The 22,005-nt window shown below is 40.9% G+C and overlaps 1 protein-coding gene across 1 annotated transcript in view; it reads left to right on the top strand.

The window, feature by feature from the left end:
- ANKRD29 (ankyrin repeat domain 29) overlaps window positions 1-21,082 on the top strand; it is a 54,962-nt gene extending 33,880 nt beyond the window's left edge. Inside the window, exons 7-12 of the mRNA XM_075271968.1 lie at window positions 2,646-2,744; window positions 13,536-13,634; window positions 14,876-14,974; window positions 16,354-16,449; window positions 17,259-17,357; window positions 20,549-21,082. Coding sequence (XP_075128069.1) covers window positions 2,646-2,744; window positions 13,536-13,634; window positions 14,876-14,974; window positions 16,354-16,449; window positions 17,259-17,357; window positions 20,549-20,638 — 582 coding nt within the window. The 3' untranslated portion in view covers window positions 20,639-21,082. The remainder of the gene's footprint in view (window positions 1-2,645; window positions 2,745-13,535; window positions 13,635-14,875; window positions 14,975-16,353; window positions 16,450-17,258; window positions 17,358-20,548) is intronic.
- Window positions 21,083-22,005: the final 923 nt, after the last annotated feature.

Here is a 22,005-nt window from a genome sequence, read left to right as displayed (position 1 = left end):
ATATAGATGTGTTTCTGACGTGTATATCGCTGTGTGTAGTAGTTATGGATATAGATGTGTTTCTGACGTGTATATCGCTGTGTGCAGTAGTTATGGATATAGATGTGTTTCTGACGTGTATATCGCTGTGTGCAGTAGTTATGGATACAGATGTGTTTCTGACATGTATATCGCAGTGTGCAGTAGTTATGGCTATAGATGTGTTTCTCACGTGTATATCGCCGTGCACAGTAGTTATGGATATAGATGTGTTTCTGACGTGTATATCGCTGTGCACAGTAGTTATGGACATAGATGTGTTTATGACGTGTATGTCGCTGTGTGCAGTAGTTATGGATATAGATGTGTTTCTGACGTGTATATCGCTGTGTGTAGTAGTTATGGATATAGATGTGTTTCTGACGTGTATATCGCTGTGCACAGTAGTTATGGATATAGATGTGTTTCTGACATGTATATCGCAGTGTGCAGTAGTTATGGATATAGATGTGTTTCTCACGTGTATATCGCTGTGTGCAGTAGTTATGGATACAGATGTGTTTCTGACATGTATATCGCAGTGTGCAGTAGTTATGGATATAGATGTGTTTCTCATGTATATCGCTGTGTGCAGTAGTTATGGCTATAGATGTGTTTCTCACGTGTATATCGCTGTGTACAGTAGTTATGGACATAGATGTGTTTCTCATGTATATCGCTGTGTGCAGTAGTTATGGCTATAGATGTGTTTCTCACGTGTATATCGCTGTGTGTAGTAGTTATGGATATAGATGTGTTTCTCATGTATATCGCTGTGCACAGTAGTTATGGCTATAGATGTGTTTCTCACGTGTATATCGCCGTGCACAGTAGTTATGGATATAGATGTGTTTCTGACGTGTATATCGCTGTGCACAGTAGTTATGGACATAGATGTGTTTATGACGTGTATTTCGCTGTGTGCAGTAGTTATGGATATAGATGTGTTTCTGACGTGTATATCGCTGTGTGTAGTAGTTATGGATATAGATGTGTTTCTGACGTGTATATCGCAGTGTGCAGTAGTTATGGATATAGATGTGTTTCTCACGTGTATATCGCTGTGTGCAGTAGTTATGGATACAGATGTGTTTCTGACGTGTATATCGCTGTGTGCAGTAGTTATGGATATAGATGTGTTTCTCACATGTATATCGCTGTGTGCAGTAGTTATGGACATAGATGTGTTTATGACGTGTATGTCGCTGTGTGCAGTAGTTATGGACATAGATGTGTTTATGACGTGTATATCGCTGTGTGCAGTAGTTATGGACATAGATGTGTTTCTGATGTGTATATCGCTGTGTGCAGTAGTTATGGATATAGATGTGTTTCTCACATGTATATCGCTGTGTGCAGTACTTATGGATATAGATGTGTTTCTGACGTGTATGTCGCTGTGTGCAGTAGTTATGGATATAGATGTGTTTCTCATGTATGTCGCTGTGTGCAGTAGTTATGGATATAGATGTGTTTCTGACGTGTATATCGCAGTGTGCAGTAGTTATGGACATAGATGTGTTTCTCATGTATATCGCTGTGTGCAGTAGTTATGGACATAGATGTGTTTCTCATGTATATCGCTGTGTGCAGTAGTTATGGATATAGATGTGTTTCTCATGTATATCGCTGTGTGCAGTAGTTATGGCTATAGATGTGTTTCTGACGTGTATATCGCTGTGTGTAGTAGTTATGGATATAGATGTGTTTCTCACGTGTATATCGCCGTGCACAGTAGTTATGGATATAGATGTGTTTCTGACGTGTATATCGCTGTGTGTAGTAGTTATGGATATAGATGTGTTTCTCATGTATATCGCTGTGTGCAGTAGTTATGGATATAGATGTGTTTCTCACGTGTATATCGCCGTGCACAGTAGTTATGGACATAGATGTGTTTCTGACGTGTATATCGCTGTGTGTAGTAGTTATGGATATAGATGTGTTTCTCATGTATATCGCTGTGTGCAGTAGTTATGGACATAGATGTGTTTCTCACGTGTATATCGCTGTGTGTAGTAGTTATGGATATAGATGTGTTTCTGACGTGTATATCGCTGTGTGCAGTAGTTATGGACATAGATGTGTTTCTCACGTGTATATCGCTGTGTACAGTAGTTATGGACATAGATGTGTTTCTCATGTATATCGCTGTGTGCAGTAGTTATGGACATAGATGTGTTTCTCACGTGTATATCGCTGTGTGTAGTAGTTATGGATATAGATGTGTTTCTGACGTGTATATCGCTGTGTGCAGTAGTTATGGACATAGATGTGTTTCTCACGTGTATATCGCTGTGTGTAGTAGTTATGGATATAGATGTGTTTCTGACGTGTATATCGCTGTGTGCAGTAGTTATGGACATAGATGTGTTTCTCACGTGTATATCGCTGTGTGCAGTAGTTATGGATATAGATGTGTTTCTCATGTATATCGCTGTGTGTAGTAGTTATGGATATAGATGTGTTTCTGACGTGTATATCGCTGTGTGCACTAGTTATGTATATAGCCAGCCACAAATGAGCTATTGTTTGTAGCAGTAAACAGTAAGCTGTATATTTGTGCAGTAGCGTCCCATGGGAGTGAATACATATAAAGCACTAATTTCCTTTGTTTCTCTCCATAGGACGGAGGCACAGCATTATTAGCAGCCTGTCAGCATGGACATTGCAAAGTTGTTGAAACCCTGTTAAAAAATGGAGCCAACATCCATGACCAGCTCTGTGTAAGTACTAACGAAGCAGTCATTACAATTAATTACTGTCAATGAGCGTGGAGGAATCCCAACAGGAATGTCCATCCAGTTCAGCCACATTAAAATGGTTGATCACTGAATATAAATTACAGATGTAATGTTTACAACGTATCTTAAAATACTTATTACATAAAATTACTACAAATGCATATACATAAAGGTATGGGATCCAATTGTCCATTGACACTAATCAATCAATGTAAGATAAATATATTAAATGTAATCTCTAAACTACACCAATATTATTACCCCTCAAAGGCTTCTAAAATGAATCCATATAATTCTCATATAGAAACTGCCGTTTCAATAAACTTTACACAAATAAATAGGACATTAAATAATAATTAAAAAAAATTATATATCTTATCAGAGCAAAGTCCATTTCTGCTCAGACTGTTTCCTTGCTCCCCTCCTTCTGTTAAAATGACTTTCACTGTGAATATCACTGCACTGCAAGATTCATTTCAGGTCACATTACTCAACTGACTGATATCTATAGAAGTGTATGGAGGGGAGGGGAGTGAACAGAAGCACAGGAGATGAAGAGAACAGACATAGGCATACTTTTCTGCTGGATATGAATACTGAACTTTCTGTCACATAACTAGAGGTCAATACTTCTTTATATACGGTTTGCTTGATCCTTAGGTTGTTGTAGACAGCTACAGAGCAGAGTGCCATCTACATACACTGCATGACAGCTAGTCTACAGTTACTAGATCATTGAGGAATGTAAGTTATACATCCAGCATGATAAGGAGGAAACTCCTAAAAACTGCAGAATAGAATGACCATAAATAATGTGACTCCATATATCCACACAACAGCTGATCCTGAAAAATCACCTGAAACAAGTATATGTGAACATTTTTGTGCTATAGACCACTTTTTGATTGACTTTATGAAGCCTATGGATCCCTTATGAGAATAATATAGTGTAATAACACAGGTGGTAAGCATACAGTAAATGACTTACAGTATCTTATGACAAGATTTAGTGTAATAAATTAACTGTAATATTAAAACATCTTTGTATATACACTGAAACTTCTTTTAGTTGACCACTCAAATTTGAAGAAAAATGCCTTTTTTTTTTTTTAAATTTTTTATAGGGGTGGCCCTCTCAAAAAGTATATAGACTGCAGTCTAATGTGTGTAATGGAGTCAGCATATGTATACAGCCCCCAATCACCAAAATAATGAGGGAAGAGCCAGAAAGCATGCCTTTAATGCTTCAGCATATTACATAACACCAGCTGTCACATCAACATATGACACAGAATCAGGCCTAGACTTGGACCCATAAAATAGTCATGTTAGTGTACACAAGTCACTACAACCCACAAACATAACCTCTCTGACTGCCCTAGCAAAGTGCACAGAGAAGCTGAGATTTCAGGGGGAAGGGGTTCACTTCAAACACTTTGTAGAAGAGTAGCAAGGTTGGTGTAAAAACGCCACTTGCAACTGTTTTAGTCACAAGTGGACTTTAAAAACCACCACTGTAAGCGTACCCTTGCAGGCTTATGATAAGATTAGTGATGGCCAGTAAAAGGGTCATGGGTCTGTGAGAGTGGCATTTAGAAGGCAGCAGGTGGCAGTACCTGGTATACAGCCTGGTTTGGAGCACGGGTGACATCTCCCCCTTGGGGTATGATGACATTTTTAAACAGTCGATCCAGGTCCACATCCTGATGCATTTCCAGCTGTGTTGGGTATGATATGGTTACAGCTCCAAGCCCAGGCTTCATACCCTGCCAAGAACAAGATCTCCTTAGTCATGTACTCCAACACAGCATTCAGGAATACTGGAGCATTAGCACTGAAGAGTTTGGAATAATTCCCTTTCCTCAGAAAGTGATGAATATGGTCAACTAGAAACTTCAGGCCAGCTCTGGATGTTCTGCTCGACCTGCTCATTCCACTGCATTCTCTATGAGACATGTTCACAAGGAACAAAATGGTTACCATACAAGACAATAACCAAGAATGAAGGAAATGATCAGCTGCTATTTATACCCAGTGCTGGTCTCTGATTGGTGGAAATGTAGGTGGTGATCTTTTGTGATTGGTGGAGAGCCAAGTCAGCTGACTGCTCATAATGACTATTACCTCATGGGTGGTTCTATTTGTTTCTGGGCGGTGTTCTTTTCTGATTGGTAGAAATCCAAGCCTGCTTAGAATAGTTCAAATATTTCAAAATATTTCACAATATTTTAAAATTCAAGCAATAATAAGTCATCAGTACAGTATCAATACAGTTTTGGGCTGCTTGGGGACCCAAATGGCAGAAAGCCAGACCAATGAGACATCAGTTAAATATGGACACCTGCGAACTCCATTGACTATAATGGGGTTCATCAAGTGTCAATTATTATTATTCTATGTCAGATTTTCCAATGTCTCCGATTTTTAAATGTCAGTTGAGCATACATTGTCCATGTTTTTAAGCTGCCTATGCCACTTTCCACCACCAAATGGGGGGTGGTGAGGACATGTTGTGTGCGGAGCTATAAACTCCGCCATATTTATTATCATTTATGTAAAAAAACTGTCATAAATGATGCTGCCAATCTATGCCAGTCAATAACTGGTCTAATTTTCACTCCAGGCATAGAGTGGGTCTTGTCAAAAATGAGGTGAACCCTCAGCGTTGTAAGGGATATGAAGCCTGGCATTGAATACAATTGGTCACCTAGCCCCACTGGGTTAGGATATCAAAGTGGTTACTCAGTATTTGTAAATTCCAGCTGTTGCCCTAGATAATCAATCATACTAAAGCTGCATGCAAACGGAGTTACGCCGGGCTTGTAAAAATCCTCATTCACAGCCGTGCACGCGAGCACTGCGGACGGCTCCCGAACACTTCCCATTCACTTCAATGGGAGCGCTCGTAACGCCAGCTTTACGAGCGCTCCCATTGAAGTGAATGGGAAGTGTTTGGGAGCAGTCCGCTGCACTCGCGTGTACGGCTGTGAATGAGGATTTTTACAAGCCCGACGTAACTCCGTGTGCATGCAGCCTTACTTGGGACTCTTCCTAAATATGTGCATCCATACATGCACAGGAAAAAGAAAGACAATGTCCTCTCTGTGGACATATCACTCATACTATGTATCTTACAGAAACCACATAGTGTGAACATAGCTAGAAGCCATAGTTCATACCAACATACACAATATTAAAAGGGTTGTCCAAGAAATACAATTTTCTGCAAAGAGACTGGAGAAGGTGACAAATAATTAAAAAGAAAAAAAAAAAAAGTGATAAAATGTTTCCAGCTGTTGTCAAGTCCAGCTGTGTCCCAGGGCTCTCTTCCGGTGGGATTCCTTGCCTCATATGACTGCTGAGGCCAGCCAGCAGCCTAAGGAACAGGTGACATATATGAGTTTCCTTTCATTAGGCCACTGACTGGCCTCAACAGTTATGTGTGGCAAGGACTACCACCAGAACACAACCCCCGGGAACAGTAGGACCAGACCATGGTGCCAGACACCAGAGCACTAGGGATAGGAGAGAATGGGTTGTTTTTTTTTGTTTTTTTTTTTGGGGGGGGGGGGGGTTTCACCTTCCTTGGCTTCCTTGCTGAAAACTGCATTTCTCATACAACCTCTTTAATCTCTTCCACCATTTTTGTTTTTTATTTTATTTTTGTGTCAGTCCCTGCTTTCCAAAAGCCATTTTCTTGTGGGTTTTGTTTTTATGGTGTTCACTGTGCAGTCAAAACAACATATTCCCTACATTCAGGGGTATTGAAGAGAGGCCTGGGAGTCTTCTACAGCCTGGTGATCTGGTGCCTCAGTCACATACTGTATTGGAAGGGTAATGCTCAGGGTAAGAGAGGGCTCCACTTTTTAATACAATGAAAACCTGGCTGCTATGGCACCCCTCAGCTCATGAGCAGGTGCAATGTTTAAAGTGCCATATAAGTATGATAGATGTCTGAAATTAATCTCATAAACGGGGCGACACGGTGGCTCAGTGGTTAGCACTGCAGCCTTGCAAAGAAAAACCCTTCTCATTGTGTTAACGAATTCAACATAATTAATGTTATTATTACATGAAATGGAAAATCAACAGGTGACTTAATGTCTCAGGTTCCCTCCTGGATTGCTGGAAGCCTGGATTTGCTCTCTTCTATAAAGTGCGGTGTGTTAGGCAATAACTTTATAGGAGTTGTGATAATAAACTCAAGAATGGGCACGCTTCTCCGTGACGTATCCTCATTATATCAAACTGGATTGTTAGGTTGATTCACATATGATTTTTTTTTATAAGGACAGACAAATGGGTAGGTAGATAGATTTACTGCTGAAGCAGACAGTTTTAGCCTTTGGGATGATTTCTTTTCTAGTTTTTCATTGTCACATTCTGAACGCAAGAACATTTTTATTTTTCCATCAAAGACTAGTTTTTTGAAGACTTTATTTTTGCAAGATGGGTTGTATTTTTCAATTGCATTATTTCAGGGTGCTAATACCTTATTGACTACATTTTATTAACTCTTTCTGGGAGAGATGAAAAACCCCACCCATTACAATATATGTATATTTTTAAAAATGTTTAAAGGGAACATGTCAGGTCGATTTGGGACCCTAAACTACCCACAGGTCCTTATCGACCAGGGATTTAATGTCTCAAATCACTCTGTTTTAAATCCATCCCGCTTTTTTTTATTTTTTATTTTAAAAAACAAACCTTCTTACTTACCTAAAGCTGAGTCCTATTAGTCTCATCTCTCTCATCTCCGGCACTCCCAGCACTCGCGCAGTTCTTCAGTGAAGTTGAGGACGTGCACCCCAGCTTCTCTGTCCAAGTACCGGAGGTACAGGGCGAGTGCACTGAAGCGGAGAGGTACTCCTCTGCTGGGAGTACAATGGCGGGGTGAGTATAAAGCCTTTTACAAGGCACATATGACTTTTCAACAGGGCAATTTGGGACTTAAAACCCCCAGTTCATAAGGATTTGTGGGTGGTTTAGTGTCCCAGTGTTCCATCATCTGAGGGCATTTTTTGTGGGATCGGCTATACTTTGTTTTGGTGGTATTCTGGAGCAGAGATGACTTTCTGCTTTTCTGGAATTGGTTTTTAGCTATTTACCAGGGGACAATAAATAAATGATTCACAACACAGAGTAGATGATGATGAGGAAGGTATTCAGGCTGTAGTTTCTTTTAAGTATGACATCTAAGCCCTTGTTCATATTAGCGTTTTGGTTCCGTCTGGGTGAGTCCACATGGGGACCCACCCCCCGAACGAAATACCAAACGCAAGTGCAAAACGCTGTGCTGTAAAAGCGCTTGGACCACATAGACTATAATGGGGTCCATGTGCTTGGCTCACAAACATGCGGAGAGGAAAGTACTTTTCAATCTACTTTCCTCTCCGCATGTTTAGTGTCGAGATTGCGCACCAAGCATATGGACCCCATTATAGTCTATGAGGTCCATGTGCTTTAACTGCACAATGCTTATAATTGGATTGGTATTCCGTTCAGAGGGGTCCTCATGCAGACTCCCCCAGACGGAATCCAAACACTAATGTCAACCAGGTGTACATGGGATATGACTCATTTCTGTTCTTGGGTACTGCCACAGGGTGTCAGCCATATATATTATACTTAGATCTGCTGCATAATTTTGTGATGTTCTGTCCCAAGGAGTCTATTCTGTACTGTGGCTGTTTGTAGCCAAACAGTGCTTTTTTGGGAATTGTAGCCCATCATGGGTTTTGGATTTATCTGGTTTTAGCGCTGTTTTTATCATGATAACCACAACAGTAAAGAGCCTGATGTTCTCTGTTCCTTGTCAATGATATCAAAATTCTGCTGAGTTTACACATGTGAAACCAGAGGGACTGTAATGTGAATTTTTTATGTGGATTTTGATAGGGAAATCATTTGGTAGGTAATCGACAGTAATAAAGTGAACACACCCTTGGCCTTATATTATAGTATAGCTATAGGCCTTTTTTATACCTTACTCTTGGCTCGACATTCCAGATATGCATGTAATAAGATGGCCGTATTAATACAACAAGATTACATTACAAGATGATATGCTGTATGCGTATGCCCAGTGGTTAAGTTGTGAATTGCTGCCTGTTGTGGATTTTTCTATCATGTCTTCATAATGTATTGAATTAGTTTAATGAAAAATTGAAGTATATAACCAAATTCAAGATACGGTAAGGGTGGACACATATGCGCGTACCTTACATGACCTCCATTCTTTGTTCAAAAATGGTAGATGTTTTCTTGCGGCATAAGTCCTCGCCAGGTGTGACATCATGGGTCCCTATCCTAAGGCTTGATTGGCCTCAGCAGTCTAAGGAAAGGACCTGAGGACATTACAGGTAGTGAGGTCCCATGTACTTCGTTGAACCTGCCGTTTGGTCTCAGCAGTCATGTGGGGATGAAGAGAACATTGGAGTAGCAGGACTGGACCGGACTGTGCTTGGAAGTACCAGAGCACTGAGGACAGGTGAATATGTTTTTTTTTTTTTTATCATCTCCCTTGTGCTAATTTATAAACATTTTTTATCATGGACAACCACTTTACTTTTGTACAGAAGTCTGGAAGGTCCCCTGTTCTGTACAAGAAACTACAGTATGTCAAGTTTTCAGGCAACTGTTGCGTAACAAATATGTCACTTGGGGTGAAGAGAAAGTTGTGCAATCCAAACTTTTGCCCCTGGGAGAGTGGGTTGACCTTATTTAACCAGAACAATTATTACTTTTACAAGAAATTGCAATATTAACTTGCGTCCGCTGAGGAAACCTCTTGGGTGAGGTAAGAGAAGCATGCCAACATAACTAATAATCTACTTACACTTGCTTATAGCTTTATTTTTAACTCATGAATCCTGTACCAACATGAAGATGTAAAAACTGCTTGGTACAGCTGGGATAGAAAATAATCTCTGTGACGCCTGCCAAAAGTGTTCAATACACCTAAAGCATAACACAAGCTGTGTGGCCAACAGTACAGTATGTGGACACCCCTACTAACCACTAAGTTCAGCAGTCTCCATTGACAAACATTGGCGACCTTGAACATGGCCCTGTTGTAGAATGCCACCTCTGCTACAAGTCAATTCATTAAATTTTTTTATCTGGTAGATATGCCCTGCTCAACTGCTATTATTATGGAGGGCAACCATCTGGAAGTAACAGCAACTCAGCCATGAACTAGCAGTGGGCAGTGAGGTGATAAGTATGTGGCAACACCAGTGCTACGTAGCATCATTCACTATGGAGTTATAAACTGACTCTGAAAGTACAAGAAATTGCTTCAGGTAATAGATTTCTATGGTCAAACAGCTGCACACAAGGTTTAAGACCATCATCAGGGTGACACCCACCCAATAAGAACGAAATGCGTGACTGCCCAAGATCCGAGGCTGAAAGGGGGCCCTGTGGCAAGTAACCGCACATTTGCTCCCATTATAATCCAACCTTGTAATCAACTGTAGCGGCACCCATCATATTTGATTACTGTGGTGGGGTACAGGAGATTTCTTGAGCCATCATGACCCTTGTGAATCAAGGTTTTTCTGGGAGAGTATTCATGAGGTTGTCCAGCAGTTGCATTTGAATCAAATATGCCCAAACCGAATTTACCATCATTATACTTTGGGCTCTCTTTAGATCCCCGAATATAATAAGAGGAGGGCCAGGATAATTGAATGAATATAACAAACAGTGTTACTCACCTCCCTTAGGCTCCAGCGTGTCCTCTTTGGCCTCTTCTGGCCTCCTGGATTTGTCAGGGGCCGCTGAGGCCTGTGATTGAGCCTCAGGGGTCACGTGGGTCATGCTGCTGTAACAAAACTTGCATTTGTGCATCACAATGCCATTGTGGCCCTTACATGAATTAGGAATCCAGAAGAGACCCAAATAGGACACTCTGGAGCCCAGGGGAGTTGAGTAACCCTGTTTGTTATGTTTGCTCACCTTCCCTGGGTTTCCACTTATTATACTCATGTGACCGTTGAAGCCAATCAGCATCTTCCGGAAGAGACCCGGGAGAAATGGAATGCGTTGGAAGGACTCCGGAGCATCGGGGACAGGTGGGTATGAATTTTATTTTTTCCAATGCCCCAGCTGATTTAACAGTTAAAAGGGTTGTCCATTTTTGCTTGGACAAGCCCTTTAACAGAGTGAATTTAGATATTGTAAACTAAAGACGCATCTTTTCAGACAAGCCTATCACAATTCCTAATGCACAAAATTGTCTGAACATTGTATAAGCAATGCCGCCCCTGCTACCTCTTGTGTCACCCCCTCTACCTCATAGATTGTAAGCTCTTTTGAGCAGGGCCCTCAGTCCCATTGTGTGAAATGACGTTCTTTGTTATGTATGTCTGTATCTGAACCCTATAAATTGTACAGTGCTGCGGAATATGTTGGCGCTATATAAATAAAATGTATTATTATTATTATTATTATTATTGTAAGCCCCTGTCTCCAACCTCACTAATACCCACTTTGGCTACACTCATTCCTAACCACGTTGCTTTTTTTGCCCCAAGACTGTACAATGCTTCTTTAGTGGCCCTGACATGGTATCATGCTTCTTGTGGTTCCTCCGTAGTCTACTCTAGTCTCTGCTTCCAGTGGCTTAGGAGTAGCTGACAGCACTACATTGCCTCTGCCTGCTTCCAAACTACTAGGATAAGGGGGTGTTCACGCTACCGTCAGTGTCCGACAGGTAGTGTCCGTTCAAAATCTTGCACGGACATTAGCTGTGTCCGTGACAATTTTCATTCATTTAAATGGCGATCGGGTGCGTTCTTTTACACTCCTTGCCTGTCCTTGACTGTCCGTTCCTAAAGATGTCCGACTTTTCAAAAAAACCTACGTCGGGTTTTGTTGTCCGCTTGAAAAGTCGGACATCTGTAGGAATGGACAGTGAAGGAAGGGCACGGAGTGCAAAACAACGCACCCGATCGCCATTTAAATGAATGAAAAATGTCACGGACACAGCTAATGTCCGCTGCTAATGTCCGTACAAGATTTTGAACGGACACTAGCAGCGGACACTACCTGTCGGACAATGACGGTAGTGTGAACGCTCCCTTAGAAATGGGTGAATGGTGAAGTAAGAAGCGGACAGAGAATTCAGATGAGTTGAAGCCAGAGCAAACCTCCCACTGACTGGGACAACAGAACCGCACCCAAAATCCAATGACACTATCATTATGAATTGATTTTATGGCTTGTAAGGGGAAAAAATTTTTCCTTATTTGCCTTGGGCCCCATGTATGAACATGGTTTAATGTAACCCCAGATGTATTAGAATATTCTTATGAACTGCAAAGGGTAAAATCTGAAGCAGAACAAGGCATCTTGCAGTTTTAGAAAATTTCAACAATGACCTAAAGTCTGTTTTATAAAACTTTTTTCACTTGCATTGTACTGTAATTTGTTGCAGATTTTCTTAATCCTTAACAAATCGACCACATCTGAAAATACATGTTTATCTGCCGTGCTACAGAGTGCTCACTGTCCCGGAGCCAAAGCATTGGGACTCCAATGTAATAACTTTTTCTTACCAGGGACACGTCTTTTTTTTTTATAATGTGCTGCTGCATAGAAAGCAAGTGACTGCAGCACAGAGAGAGTAGTAATGGCTGTCACATAGAAAGACAGACAGATAAGGATTGATCAATCCTTTCAGTTTGTCTTTTTCTTGGTTAACATTACAAAAGGTTGAAGTAATTGTTCAATCTGTTTTCTGCCTGGGGGTATACATACCAGAGACTGAAAACACTTTGACATGGATGAAAAATTATTACGCATGAATATAAGTAATGACAGAAAATATACCAAAAAAACATGGCGATGTTATCCGATAAGTCTTTGATTATGTTATTTTTTTCCTGTCACTGATCTAAAAACCTTTATAAAATCAATTTACACACAAAAAAAAAATAAAAAAATTGATTTATAAAACTAGACCTGAGATACACATCACCGTTCTGTTGTGCGACATTTTTTCCTATCAAATTTTGAGCAATATAGTCTTTGATTTTTTTATTTGCACTTTTTTTTTCCAGAACACTGATATAGTGGTAGTAGCACATAGGGTGTAGCTGGAGCACATATTAGTTTATTAGAGTGTTCTCTTCCTCCTTATTTATAGTGTTTTTGCTTACATTTTATAGTTGTATCCAGATCAAAAACAGAACTCTACGGAGAGGGGGAGGGAAGAAGGCTGATACTTGTTTTATAGCCTCATTCTTATCTAGAAAGAATGGTGTCCAGCTTCCTCCTCTTCCCCTTTATATGTAAAAAGTAACTCAGCCTGATCATTGTAGAAGAAAACCGATTTCTTAAATAAGATATATTACAAAGTTTCTTATATTCTACTGTACTATTCATTTATTAGACATTGTTTTATCATGATTCCTGCCTCTTTTCTGCCCAGCTTAGCAGTCTGATTTTATTCCATTGAAATACAAATTAATATAATTGTGTTCAGTTAAAAATGTTGAATTAATTCAATTAATTGGCCGGGCAAAGCTGAAGGACATTAAAGAAAGAGCCTGCAGAGGGGAAACTGCTAAAATGCAAATTATAACGCATGCAATGGCCATAAATAGTGTTATTCCCCATGTACACATATTGATTTATGCAACGTTGTTGTAAGGTTAGGTTTCGTTCATGTTAGGTCTTTTAGTACTTGGCTTTCAGGTCTTGTTCTATGTAGATACATGTTAGTTTTGATACCTTCTTCTTTATCATTTTTATTTTGTTCAGGATGGGGCAGGTTCACTGTTTCTCGCAGCCCAAGGAGGTTATGTGGATGTGGTTCGGTTATTGCTGACATTTGGAGCGAAGGCGAATCAACCACGACAGGTGACCGTATGCCTCCAGTTTTTCTCTATCCTCCCTCTGCAGCCAGTATAACCTGCTTACTCTGTGTACTTTACAACTGCACTCTCCCCATGTCTTATAAGTTTAATGTTTGACCAAGAAAGCTGTTTCTGTGTCATCTACAAACTAAGGATAGGTCTATGAACTAGTTCCAAGAATATGGATTGTTTAAGGTGTCCAAAGAGCACAATTCCTTCTAGGCTAACCTCTACCGCCTATTCACACGATGCAATGTCACTGCTATACAGCAACTGATTTCCTATAGGTATTGTGTTAAATGCTTTTCATTTATCAAAACTTTTCAGAAAAGTTTTTACCTATTTATGTTATGAGAAGATCTTTGTTCTTATACAATATAACCCATAACTTAAATCTGTGTGTCTAATGTAGCAAGTTCAGTGACCTGGCCCATCGGATGACCTCTCATTCACTTGTGTGCGAGAATGTGACCAGTTAAAGCTATCACTGAAGCTCCAGCCTTTGGACTCCTTGAGAGCTAGACAGACTTGTTAGACTCTGTTCGTCTTAAAGGGCTTATCCATTACAATATAAAGTGGCAGCTTTCTTTCAAGAACTATACCACACCTGTCCACAGCTTGTCTCCATTCGCACCAGTGGACTGAACAGATGCAAACCATGGACTGATGTTGCGCTGCTTTTAGAAAAAAACAGACATGTTTTTATATACCTGAACAAGATCTTCAAGTAAAAAAGTTAATGAAAAACAGGATAATAAAAAAAATATGACAGTTAAAGTTCTCACAATATCGCAGGGATTGTAATCGAGGAAATACACTTCTAAAAACATATTGGCCTCTGGAAGAATATGAAGGTATTGGTCTCAGACCTATCATGCTTCCATATAGTACATCTTAATGGGGGGCTAGCAATGAGTTTATAGTGAGCTAGATAACTGATACAAAAATCACAGTAAAGTGCATATCGCCATCTGCTGGTAATTTTGGAGTAGTATTTCAATGGTGCTTTTTGAAATTGATGACAATGCTGTATACAGTATATATGTACATGCTTATATTTAACATTGCAATAAGATTAAGCAGCATGGTTGCATACAGGACCAGTAATGTTATAACACCAAGAAAATGCCCTTATAAAAGATGCCCTAAAACACCTGATATTATGGTCTGTGCCCTTTCAGGCAAACAAATACACAAAGAAGTCTCCCATATACCACAACTTACAGCAATGTTCTTTCCAATCAGGATGGGACGACGTCTCTGTGGATAGCGGCACAGCTGGGATACAGTGAGGTGGTGAGAGTCCTTCTGCTGAGAGGAGCTGATCGGGACGCTGTGAGGACTGTAAGACCACGGTGACCTGTCAGTAGTTACCAATGATGTAATCTGTGGCTCTAGACATTATCTACTGAATCAAGTTTTATTAAAGGATTTTTATTGCCCTGATTATAATTATAAAGCATCACATTTAATATATTGTTAAGGCTAGGTTCACATCTGTGTTGGAGTCTCCATAGGAGAATCTGCTGCAGATTCCACCTGAAATTGGTGGAGGAAAGAGACCTGCAAGGAGGACACAAACACCAGTGACCTGAATGCTAGCGTGAACCTAGCATCTACTTAGAGATTAACACTGAAGTTTTAGGTAACACAAGGAGAAGTTATGTAAATGTAATATTAGTTTTAAGTTTTAGACATTTAGTTTCTGAAATACTTTAGTCAGGGGATAATCATACACATTAGGGAGAGTGTTTGCCTACAAAGGCGTACAGAGACTTATAAGTCATTCCTGCTCCACTAGGGATTCTGGGTAAAAAATATGCAAATCTATTCTCCAGGATGTAATTAGGAGAACAGTGCCTCTGTATGCTGCCCTCTAGGGGCAGCCCCCTTAACATCATGCATGACTCAATTAATAAGCCTACTAACATGATGTGGGGTTTATTGCCAAATTAGTATTTCTATTCCAAAAGGAACAGATTAGCTGGAAATACTTTAGTTTATGATCAGTCTATTGGTATATGTAACGCTAGGTTCTCACTAGCATTGGTGGATTCCATCCCCTGTTCTGCTTAAAATAGGTGGAGAGAAAAGTCCTGCAAGCCGTACTTTTCCCTCTGACAATTTCAGTATAAAATTGTTGGAAACGATGTGTCAGGATGGCCGAGCGGTCTAATGAGCCAGACTCAAGATCTAAAATTGTCGGAAACTGGGCAGAAACCTAGCGGACCTGAAGAATGGAAATCTGAGCGCTAGTGTGAACCTAGCGTTAATCGACATCCACACCCTATGGTATAAATATATACTATAAAGTACTCATACTTAAACAGCTAAAGGACAACCCGGTGACATGGACCTGCTGGTTTAGTAGCTAAAACGCTCCTTATCCCTGCATAAGCCCGGCGAATAAATTTGCCATTGCATGCTGCCCATATAAATTATAAAGGAGACCTTTATAGCTAAAGACCTGGAAAGAATCGGCTGGAGCCATAACTCCTACCATATCTCATAACAAATGTTGTGTCATAGACCCTAGTAGTGAGTAACTGGCTACAAACTCATCTCTGCATCAGGTTGTCTTCTGCTTGTCCTTTGGGAATTATCATATCAGATTCTGCATATCAGACTTTGCAAAGTTATTATATTCCAAGCTACAACATACATTAATATTCCAAGCTGCGTCAATATTAATTCTCTGTCTTGTGTTATCCAATTCCTTACAGGATGGCACCACCGCTCTGTTCAAAGCTGCAGCTAAAGGCTTCAATGACGTAATAGAAGAGCTGCTTAAGTTCTCTCCAACGCTTGGAGTTTTAAAGGTAAAAAATTATACAGAGATACAAACTGTACAGAATGCTCAAAAGTCGTGATACCAGCAGAATCTTACAGGCTACATAATAAAAGATATAATCATATAGATTCATGGATACCGGTATATTATTCTTTCTGAATCACCTAAACTTCCATGTAGTTTTAATAGTTTCGCCATGGGAGGTCCTGTGCGCTAGAACTGAAAATTACCATAGTCAGGTTCTGGCGTAGATTTCAGGTGAACTCACACCAGTCTTTTAGCTTAAGTTGTAGTAAGTTTGATGGGCCAAGTAAACTTTCCTAATCCTTGATCTGCCCACATTTTGTCTAGAGAGTGATGAGCCGGTCAACAAAACAGCAAAGTAACACCTCTTTGGCCTAAAAAGAGGTCAAACGCCAAATATGTGTCACATCTATGCCAGAAAAATAGCATATATGGAAGAGTAAATTCTTTCCATTTACTTCATATGTTAAAGTAGTAGAAGGATCTAGCATGTGATATCACTGGTTACAGCCCAGGATATGGTGCAGTTTGTTTCATGTCACTTATACATGAAGCATCATCCAGTGTACACAAGGTAATATAATCGTGTCTAAAAGTAAAATATGGAAAGAATTACCAGTTTGGATTATCTAGAGAACAACATAGTGAAATAAACAGTCAAATGATGGAGGTCACCGATCCCTAGGCCAAGGGCCTACTGAATGGCTTAATGTACTGTATAGAGAGCCGACATGTAGAATGTATGTACAATTGTGAAGAATATGGTATAAGCAGAGAAGTGATGTGATTGTAATAAATGACATTTTTCCCTAGAATGGATCCACTGTCCTCCACGCTGCAGTTCTTGGTGGGGACCTCAAATCAATATCTCTTCTTTTAGAAGCCGGAGCAAACCCTACAATTAGAAATAAAGTGAGTTACTGCTTTCAGATTGATGTCATTTCGCATCCAAACACCTTGCTCAGAGATCTGATTCACAGAGTGGCAGTATGGGAAGATACATTAACTAATATGTAATTGACTGGCATTAACCCCATCACCCCTATCGTAAGCCACCCTGCACAGTGTAGCCAGATGGAATGGTACATATTGATAGGTTAGGGTAATGTATGGGTATGATGAGTAAGACGCATTCTTTGTAGACACCATCCATTCTTGCTTATAGGTTAAAGACCCTCTTCCACTGCATGGTACTGAATCACCTTAGTAGCCCTGGACCACTTTGTCATTTCCCACTGTGACAAAGTACCGCAATGTACTTGCTACTTTATTTAGTACCTGCTTTAGGCTATCAAGTGAGACAAATGGTACTAGAAGGTGATATGTACAACAAGCCTACGGCCTCCAATGTAAAGTTTTCTCGGGGTCCAATATACAGCTGATGCATATATTTCCATACTCTTTTGCGAATTTCTAAAATGTCACCAACATAAATCTGCTTTATCCCCCCACCCAGTGGTCCTGTCAGTAGTCTGCTGTCTTGCTCCTGTGTTATACTAGGGCCCTATTTGCTCCTAAACCAGTAATATGTGTCCACACAGCAGACCAAGATGACTGGTGGTTGCGGGTCCTGCAGTGTGTTAGTAGAAGGTTCATTTTATTTGCAGGATCAAGAATATTTTCCCTTTCTATTTAATAAGGAAGGAAGAACACAGCGAAAACACTATAAACTCTGCAGAAAAAAAAAAATGCAGTGCCTTAAAGGGATTATTCCAGGTTACTGAAAAAGACATACTGAATGGCTTCTGAGGGATTTGAATTAAAGGGGTTGTCTAGGGTTATAGTTTTCATTTAAAAAAATGACTAGAATAGGTTTGTGATGAATCGCAGTCTCGCCCAGAACCACTTTGGCGCAGAAACCGCGATCACCTTCTTATCTATACCGTCCACTCTCACAGCCAGAGAGTGGACCGGGCTTTATAGGATAATACGAGAAGAGCCTTCTAAAGTTTTAAAATTTTATTAACCCAAGATGGTCGACACTAGTCAGCCAGAGATATATATAAAGATATACTCTGGCGGTTACAAGCTTATACGGTTACAGAAAGGTACGTGCAGTAAGATAAAAAGAATAAAAGATTAGAAACAGCGATATAATACCAGATTCGGTCTCCGGAATTCCACTCATGAAATCCAGGGCACATAGCTTTAGAGTCCTTTTAGGTAGTCCACAGATGGAAAGGAGTTGATGACCCCATTAACAGAATAGTCCAGGGTGCATGGTATTTCCATAGGCGTTAGTCAATAGTCCAGGGGAACATGTTCCACAGCATCACAGCACCTAGTGACACATGCCAGTAGACCAGGAAGAACACAGCCAAAGAACAAAGAACAAAGAACAAAGAACGCCGGGTCCTGGCATGGGTGACAATATATCTCCCCTCAGCCCCCTCCCACAATGAGGTCAGCAAGGTGGGCATCTCAGCCCCCTCACCTTATACCAGAATAACTATAAATGGCCATAACTCTTTACCAGGTGAACCCACTGTTTGGCTAGGGGCATGATGGGGTTCCTCACAAAATCCCCATCAGGTAGAGACCAAGGATGATTTCCCAATTCCCTATGGGTAACGAGTTCAGTGCTGGAACCCCTCCTAGGCCTCTGATTGGATCGTGCTTGGGCTCAAAACGTGCGGCCTGGTACTGTGCACAGGAGGAAGTTATTGTCATGACTGTATCATTTTTCCTGTGACCATAACTTCATAAATCCCATAACTGACTGAAGTTTTAACGGAGTCGAGCAGTCTACCACTAAGTGTTAGAACTTTCAGAGCCAGGATGGCCCCCTGCTAGGATTAACGAAGTTCGCACAGACATGCTAATGCCATGCCCAGGGTGAAACACAGGGATGATCAAAGCCACTTCCAGGGGGTAATCGTGGACACTATCTCTCACATCCTGCTAATCAGGTAGAGGGAATCCATCTGAGGCAAATGGGGAATATATCTGAGATGGGCATGGGAAAAAATCATAACTCTGGGCCATTCATCACAAGGTTGAAAATAATAAATTGTACTTACCTCACCAATTCTCCATTCCTCCCATTCCTATACTGGCTGCATCTTTCTCTACATCTGACCCTTGATTTTACATGCAGTAGATGCCCGGGTTTATCTGCTCAGACTGCCTGAACCCAGTCACCACTTTGGTAGTGGTTGGCTGAGCAGGTATTAAAGGGATCCTATCATTAAAAGTAAATTTTTTGTCCCTAACACGTAGGAATAGCCTTAAGAAAGGCTATTCTTCTCCTACTTTTAGAGGTCTTCTCCGGGCTGCAGTTCAGAATATAATCCGGTTTTCGTCGGTATGCAAACGAGTTCTCTCGCAGCACTGGGGGCGGGCCCCAGCGCTCAAACAGCATAGGGGGCGTCCCCAATGCTGCGAGAACTCTCCAGTGCCTCCTCCATCTTCTTCAGGAACGGTCTATTCACGCGTCTTCTTCTGGCAGTGGCTTCAAACTTCTAGGCCTCGGGCAGCTAACTGCACATGCCTGCCGGGCCACAAGAAAATGGCCACTTACAATACTGTGTAAGCGGCCATTTTCTTGTGGCCGGCGGGCATGCGCAGTCGGCTTTGCCCTAGAAGTTTGAAGCCACTGCCAGAAGAAGACGCGAAGAGAAGCCGTTCCTGAAGAAGATGGAGGCAGCGCTGGAGAGTTCTCTCGCAGCATTGGGGACGCCCCCAGAGCTGTTCGAACACTGGGGACCACCCCCAGTGCTGCGTGAGAACTCATTTGCATACAGACGAAAACCGGATTATATTCTGAACGGCGGCGCGGAGAAGACATCTACAAGGTAGGAAAAAACTATAGCCTACGTGTTAGGAACAAAAAAAATGTCTTTTAATGATAGGATCTCTAACTATTTCCAGCATGTCAAGACAAGGACCAGGTTATAGAGAGCAGGGGTACCCGACTAGCATAGGAACAGGAGCATTGGAGGACTAGAGGAAGGGGTGAGCTGAGTGCTGTTTAAGATTTATTTTTAACTTATTCTGTTGAATTTTAAAAAGAAATTATCCCCCTAGGCTACCCCTTTAACTCTTTCACATTCCAATGTGACAATACAATAGCATTTAACTTACCAATGTTTATTTTATTGCAGGCCAATGAACGACCAGAAGATCTCACCAAGAATGACCGAATATTACGTCTCCTAAAGACAGCAGCAGCAATGAAGAGTTCTCTGCCTTAAGATGTGTTACTTATTCTTTTTTGGTTTAATAAGATATATTTTGCCCTGTTTTACTGCTGCAAGCCTGATACTAAGCTGGCTCTCACATTGTGCTACTGTATATTATGTAGAAAACTATTGCAATTCTAGATATTTAATAATGGGGATTTCATATGACCCATAATGCCTTTACCAGCTAAGTCTTAAGACAGATTTAATGTAAATACTGAGCCATGCATACTTAAGAGTCCATATACGTGCCAGCATGTTACATAGTCCCAGATGGAGAAGATATCAGGGAACAATATCAAAGTCATTTATGACCTGTTCAATTCTCGTCACATGGTAACTCTTGGCAATAGGTAACTAATGAAGATTCAGTTTAGAAAAGCTATTACAGATTCAGGTAATAGGTATACAGATATAGCAGTCTGCTATAATAAGTGGAGGCCCAGACTACTGTTGTAGGAGGTGATACAGACTGCACGGCCACACTGCCAATGTAAGGCCTGGTTCATATCTGGGTTTGGTATTCTTTTCAGGGGGTCAGCTTGGGGACCTCCCAAATGGAATACCGGTACACATTAAAAAGCAGTTAGAGAAACCACACAGACCCCATAGACTATAATGTGCAGTGTCCACACAAATCATGCGGAGAGAAAAGTGCTGCATTCAGTACTTTTCTCTCCGCATAATTCATGCGAACACTACGTGGAAAACACATGGACCCCATTATAGTCTATGGGTTCCGTGTGGTTTCTCTGCTAACTGCTTTTTAATGCGTTCGGTATTCCGTTTGGTCAGGTCCCCAAGTGGACCCCCTGAAAAGAATACCAAACGTAGATGTGAACCAGGCCTAAGGGGTGCTTTAGATTACAGCAATACTGCTATTTTATGAAGTGGTCTAGACTACACAGCCACATTTCTGATATAGAAGTAATCCAGATTACACAGCCAAATTACTGATATAGACGGGAGTCCAGACTGCATAGATAGATTACTGATATAGAAGTAAAACCAGAGATAGAATACTGAACAGGTGCGTAACTTGAGGGGAGTGCAGTCGAGGCCAGGCCCAAGAGCCTTAGGGGGTCCCTAAGCACTGGAATCACTATTTAGATTTCATTGGACAAGGCTACAACCAAGGGGATTCACAGGTTACCCTCACCCCACTAATACTAATTCAAATCTTTCATCTTTCATTTCCAGGGGTGTATCTACAGGGGATGCACACATAGCAGTTGCTACTGGTCCTGAACTCTGATATAGAAGCGAGTCCAGGCTATACAGCCAGATTACTGATATAAAAGTGAGTCCAGGCTATACAGCCAGATTGCTTATATAGAAGCGAGTCCAATTTTGGGGCCACACGGTGGCTCAGTGGTTAG

This window comes from Leptodactylus fuscus, chromosome 4 (assembly GCF_031893055.1).
Source record: "Leptodactylus fuscus isolate aLepFus1 chromosome 4, aLepFus1.hap2, whole genome shotgun sequence".
In the NCBI taxonomy this organism is placed as follows: Eukaryota; Metazoa; Chordata; class Amphibia; order Anura; family Leptodactylidae; genus Leptodactylus; species Leptodactylus fuscus.
Note: the sequence above shows the minus strand (reverse complement) of the source record. Positions and strands in the feature narration are given on the sequence as shown.